This window comes from Alexandromys fortis, unplaced genomic scaffold, assembly GCF_014885135.2.
Source record: "Alexandromys fortis isolate MF-2015 unplaced genomic scaffold, M_Fortis_MF-2015_v1.1 scaffold_75, whole genome shotgun sequence".
Lineage (NCBI taxonomy): Eukaryota > Metazoa > Chordata > Mammalia > Rodentia > Cricetidae > Alexandromys > Alexandromys fortis.
In genome coordinates this window covers 1,852,744-1,858,780 of record NW_026067956.1, presented here as the reverse complement: position 1 = coordinate 1,858,780, position 6,037 = coordinate 1,852,744, and the positions used below count along the sequence as shown (strand labels likewise).

Genomic DNA, 6,037 nt, shown 5'->3' with positions numbered 1-6,037 from the left:
AAAGAAAGAAAGAAAGAAAGAAAGAAAGAAAGAAAGAAAGAAGCAGGACAAGGAAGGTTCCTTAGTATCAGGAACTGCCAAATCAACGGAACAAAAAGAAAAGAAATCAGGATGGATAGGTTTGCAAAATACCAGGGAGGAAAGTGAGACTTTCTTAGACCTAGTTAATCTCAGAGATACATTTTGAAGCCCTGCAGAACTACACTACACTATCATTTACAAAACAAAGGCACAGGAGAGAGGGTTTTTCTTTTTGCCCCCCCCCCTTCTCAAAGGTGACAAGACAGAAACCAGGACTTTTCCAGTTCTTGCAACCCACTGTCTCCCAGAGCCTGTTGACTTGACCAGTTCCAGTTTCGGCTTAGCTGGCTGTGGAGCCCCCGGGGTTCTCCAGGCTGCAGGTTACAACCTGCAGCTGTTTTTCTTCTCTCACCTGTTGCTGGATGACTTCCAGGCCTCTAAGAATCCTTTTGCTGCCTCTTCTTTAAAAAGTCAAAGGAGACCTAGAGTCCCAAGGGAGACTGTCCACATTTCTTCAGCGGTTTTCTCCTGAATTTCCACGCATATATTTCCAATTGAAACTTCATAACCATTTTTCTTGCTTAGTTGCTTCTGTTTAAGGGGCTAGATTGAAGCGGCTCATTGCAATCCTGGTAGCCGAAGGCAGAAGCGTGTAGTCTAGACTGGGCTCAAACTATGATACTCATCCCGCTCTGGCTTGCTGAAGGCTGGGATTGCAGCGTGTCCAGTGCTATTCAGTTCTGACCTAGTAGTATTCATAGCATGCAGTTAGCCACTGACACGTTCCCACGTCTCATTTTTGTGTTGGCTAAACAGAACATGTTTGCAGGATAGACTTGGCTCACAAGTCACCAATTAGTAGTCTCTGCTAGTCTGATAAACAGTTGTTTTTTTCCCTTTGATTTCATTGATGCACACAAGAAATGTACCTGGGGTCTTTACTGCAGGTTGGGTGACACAGCTTTTGAAATTTGCCTAATCACCGTCTCCATTTTACACGTAAAAGGATGAAATTTGAGCCACCAAATAACTCTGACCGTGGCCACGGGTTGGGAAATAAGTGGTATTTGAGTTGAGTTTGCTCCCATAACTCAAGGTTATGACTTAAGGGACTGAAAGGCTGAATTGAATGGTCTGTCCACTTCTCTCCAAGAATGAGTCAGCAAACAAAGTGAGGGAGGTGGGGCATCATTAGAATCAAGGATCGGACTCTGAGGTTTTAAAAGTGAGATGACAAGGTTTTCAGATGAAGGGTCGGCTCTCAGCTTGGTCTCAAAGCCGATTTTGAGAGTTAAGAGTTGTGAGGCGCAAGCCTTTAGCCCCAGCACTCGGAAGTCAGAGGTAGACGGATCTCTGAGTTGGAGACCATCCTGGTCAACCAAGTGAGTTTATGTGACAGCCAATGCTACGTACAGATGTAGGCCAGGGGACTCAGGCCTGACTTTCCAACTACTTGAGAGGCTGAGACAGGAAGACTGCAAGTTGAAGGTCAGTTTGAGCAACTCTGTGCACCCTTGTCTAAACCCCAAGGGGGCGGGGCTGGAGAGATGGTTCAGTGGTTAATCACTAATCACATTGGTTGCTCTTCCAAAGGACCTGCGTTTGGTTCTTAGCACTATGTGGTAGCTCACAGCTGTCACACAGTTCCAGGGTATCTGACACCCTCTTCTGAGCTCAGCAGGCATGGCATGCCCTTGGTCACAGACATACTTTCAAGCAAACACCCGTAAACATAGAAAAAGTAAACAAGGAGCCACAAACAAAAAACCACTCACCCACCAAACGAACAACTATAACAAACCCCCAAACACGGCCATAGAGATGGTTCAGTGGGTAAAGGCTCTGGGTGGCAAGCCGAATGACCTGGATTCCATTCCTAGGAGCCACATGGTAGAAGGAGAGAACTGAATCCTGAAAGTTGTCCTTAGATACATGCTCCCGCAAGGGTGTAGAGACACAGAAACATAAATGAATAATAAATAAATAGGGGGAAAGTCCAACACACACACACACACACACACAGTGGAAAAGAGCCTTGGAGTGTATGTGGAAATGACTCTCTCTCTCTCTCTCTCTCTCTCTCTCTCTCTCTCTCTCTCTCTCTCTCTCTCTCTCTCGTTTGCTTGCTCACTTCCACCCTAAGCCCTTTCCATCTCTGAGCCTTTTTAATCCTCACAGAGACTGGATGGAGCAGTTGATATTATTATGTGTACGCCGTGGATGTAAGACTGAGTAACTAACTCAGACTGAACTAGGCTGCCAGAATCCACCCTCTCTCCTCTGCAATCTCTGGAAGTCGAAACATCTATATACAAACAGTTCAGTCCCCAGAAATTTTGTTTTCTGGGACAATGTTTCTCTGTGCACCCTGGGATTAAAGGCATACACCACCATGCCAGGCTGCCTTTTTTTTTTCTTTTTAAATAAACTATCTCTATTATTTCAAAAAAATAATAAAGGAAAGCCTGCGATTTAACTAAAGACGCGTAGAACCCTGATTTCAATCCCCATATCCCCCGCCAAAAAAAAAAAAGGAAGAAATAAGAAAGAGGAAGAAGTAAAGAAAGAGAAAAGGAAAGGGAGAGGGAGGTTCAGAAACTGCAACACATTTTCAAACTGGGAACAGCTGACTACAAGTTCCAGAGAGCGACGCGCGAATTTTCCCGCCGGCGCCTCCTCCCGCCTTTCGGAAACTACAAATCCCGGCATGCTTTGGGATGCACCGGTCCTCGCCCCTCGCCAGTTCCGCCCCCTTTCCCCACAGCCCCCGCCCGCCGGGTTGGACTCGGAGAGTTTGTTCGGTGGCCGTGGCAGACGGAGGTGCTACGATAACCCCGGCTGCGGCACGATGGACGACTCTAAAGTGAAGGTGGCGGTGCGGGTCCGGCCAATGAACCGACGAGGTGAGCGCTCGTCCCGGGTCGGGGGCGACAGGTGCCTGTGGTACTTTAGCCTCGGCGTCCCGGGGGGTCCCGGCGGGCACCCCTCACCGCGCGTGCGCCTTCGACGGCGCGGCCGGGCCCTCAGCCCTCCGCCCCGCCAGCTGTCACCGCGCTCGCCAGGCCTTGGGCCGCTCCGGCCTCGCAGCCCGCCTGTGCACGCAGCTCTCGGGGCGGACAGCCCCACTTTTCGATTTTCCACGTTTCATCACTTGAACCTGCACCTTGTGGCTGTTTGCAGAAAGGAAGGACGTGCCTTCTTAGTTTCTTCTGGTTTGCGATGTCGAAAGTTTTTCTTTGCTTTTTTTTCCTTTTGCTTGAAGTGATAGTCATCAACTCAACAATAAATAGTCTCGGTGCCAAGATTCTTGGGAAATTGTATCTTTCAAACATGCTCTGAAGTCCGTGGGGAGGGTAGAGAAAGTAGATAAACCCAGTACACGTAAATCATCGTTCCAACTTGGAAGGACTGAAGCCCAACTCAAGTCCCCAGAGTAGCTGGATTTTGCCTTTGCGGTTTCACCAGAGGCTGCCTGGGCAGGGTGCTTTAAATGAGGTGACGTGTTTAAAAACACTTCGTATACTAGTCTTGTTATTGAGGTTGCTGCTTCCCTCCCAGGAGAAGGAATTGCAGCTAATTGACCAGACTCCTGACTAGCTGGAATCGTTTTTTTAAGTGCCGGCATCACTTTCTAAAGTTTCTTGTTTGTTTTACTGGGTTCAGAGTCAAGTGTGTAGGAAACACAGTTTTTCTGTCTCCTGGCCCTTTTGTGGATAGATGGAGGCAAACATGTGAGACAATTGACAGAGATTTTTCTGGTTGGTTGTTGTGTGGGAAGTTAGTTCGTTTTTCTGTTTGTTGGCGTTGGTTTGCCCACCTGAACCCACTTAAGTCTATGAGGGGAGGTTTCTCTGGGAGACTTATCTTTTTAAGCTCTCAGATGACTGCCTCCTTGAATCTAGGCTCTCATAAACCAAGGTAACTAAGAACTCTGAAAGCTTTCAAAAGCTTCCTTTTTTTTTTTTTTTGAGTGTCCAGGCATCTTTACTAAGTTCACTTTAAGCTTATTGTGATTGTCAGCGTGATGAAGAAAGCACACACACACACACACACACACACAGACACACACACACGCACACACACACACCAGGCCAAATGAAACCTTACTTATCTGGGTATGATTCGGAAAGGATGGGTTCAGCACATTCTTAAAATTTCCTTTTTTGCAAAACACTTGGAAATGTTAGTGCTGAAAGGAGGCCGCCAACAGGCCACCTCAGCAGGGCTTGGCGCGGGTAGTGAGAGCCGGGCTCCTCTTCCTTGTTTTCTATTACGGTGAGGAAGCTTGACTCTCTTGACTTAATTTGCCGTGGTTGTAATTTGGACAGCGGTTGTTAATCACGCTCAGAGTTTTGAGACACACGTCAAATGGTTTTAGCTGTGGAGTGCATGTTGGCTGTTCCTTGGGTTGAACGTTATCTTCCTCCCCCCTCCTTTCTCTCCTTCCTTCCCTTTTTCTTGAGACCTTTCTTGGGACTTTCTACATAGCCCTGGCTGTCCTGGAACTCATTAAGTAGACCAAGCTGGCCTCGAACTCACAGACATCTGTCTGCCTCAGCCTAAGTGCTGGGACTAAAGGCGTGGGCCACCAAACTTGACCCTCCTTTCTCTTTTTAAATGTAGGCGCTGAGGATCTCAACCCTGGTCCTCATTTGTGCCGCGCGTGCTTTACCCTCTGAGCCATCTCACCAGTCCTATTCTTTCCCATCTATTTATTTACTTATTTATTGACAGTTTCCTTATTTAGACCTGGTTGGCCTGGAACTTTATTATGGTCATCTTCCTGCCTCAGCCTCCTGAGTGTTGGGATTATAGGGGTGCCCTGACTACTTCTGGAACTCACTTAAAAATGAATGTTTACAGTTTGGCTCCTTTGTCCCGTGACACACTGTTCCCAGTCTCTTGGCCTACTCTGTCTCCTGTCTTTTGTTTTCTGATATGTACTTGGGCTTGCCTTTCCAGTGATCATCATGGATGATTTCTTCATCAACATTATTATGCAATGAATTTTAAAGCCTGCGATTTATAAGTTGGCTTCTTGAATTCCTATGAAAAAGCAGTGACAAAACTGAACTCCTTTTTGCTGAATTTGAAAAGAATCTTATTACTTCAAACATTACTTCTTCTGGAAAAATTGATGTTTTAAGTAATAGCACATGGCTGTCAAGTAGTTGGGTCGAGTCCTGGGTGCTCCTGACTTAGGGTGTCTGTGCTGGAAGCACCCTGATAATTGGCATTGAGACAGGCTGAGAACGGGTCACGGGAATGCACTCATGGACTCTATTGTTTGAAATGACATTAATGTCTTTTGAGGGAAGTCTGAAGATGTCCAGAACCCTTGGGTGTAGGGTTCAGTTCTTTGTGTGACTCAGTGGCTGGTTGTGTTTAGGGGCTTCAGCTTTTCTGCTTACCTGTCCATGGGTTTGGCAAACTTGGTTGAACATCAAGCAGGAGACCCTAATTTAATAATAACTAGAGTTGTAATGGCTAATTTGTTGATATAAAGAAAGGAGGTGTGTGCGTATGTGTGTAGTCTCAGCACTCGGAAGGTGGAGGTAGGAGAATCTTAGCTTGAGGTGAGTCTGGGCTGCACAAATAGTGAAATTGCTTTTTTAAAAAGTAAAACATCCCCTATATTCTTCCCTGCTAGCCAATTAACCTTCTTCCTCCTGACTTCTGTTTTTCATCATTTTCTTTATGGGCGATACTGGGGACTTAACCAGGGCCTTGCATATGCTAATATTAACATTCTAGCTTAATGCTCACATGTATGTGTAATCTTACATAGTCTTAACTTTAGTAGCTTTTAGTCCTCTGAAATCAGAAGCTAAACTGCTGAAGGAAAGGGGTAAGCATAGTTTCTTAAAAGATCTTGAAGTAGTATTTACAGATGATCTCATTCTTTTTTTTTTTTTTTTTTTTTGATACTGTTGTGAGATTTGTCTCAGGTGGCCTACTCAGGCTGGCCTCAGACTTGTGTAACTGAGGCTATCCTTGAACTCCTGCTCTCTCTGCC

The 6,037-nt window shown here is 46.1% G+C and overlaps 1 protein-coding gene across 3 annotated transcripts in view; it reads left to right on the top strand.

Moving 5' to 3' along the window:
* The first annotated feature begins 2,713 nt into the window (after window positions 1–2,713).
* Kif13b (kinesin family member 13B) overlaps window positions 2,714–6,037 on the top strand; it is a 147,007-nt gene continuing 143,683 nt past the window's right edge. For 2 of the 3 annotated variants that reach the window (XM_050152296.1, XM_050152295.1), the window contains exon 1: window positions 2,714–2,924. In XM_050152296.1, coding sequence (XP_050008253.1) covers window positions 2,729–2,924 — 196 coding nt within the window. In that variant the 5' untranslated portion in view covers window positions 2,714–2,728. The remainder of the gene's footprint in view (window positions 2,925–6,037) is intronic. The other variant, XM_050152297.1, reaches the window with a different exon arrangement.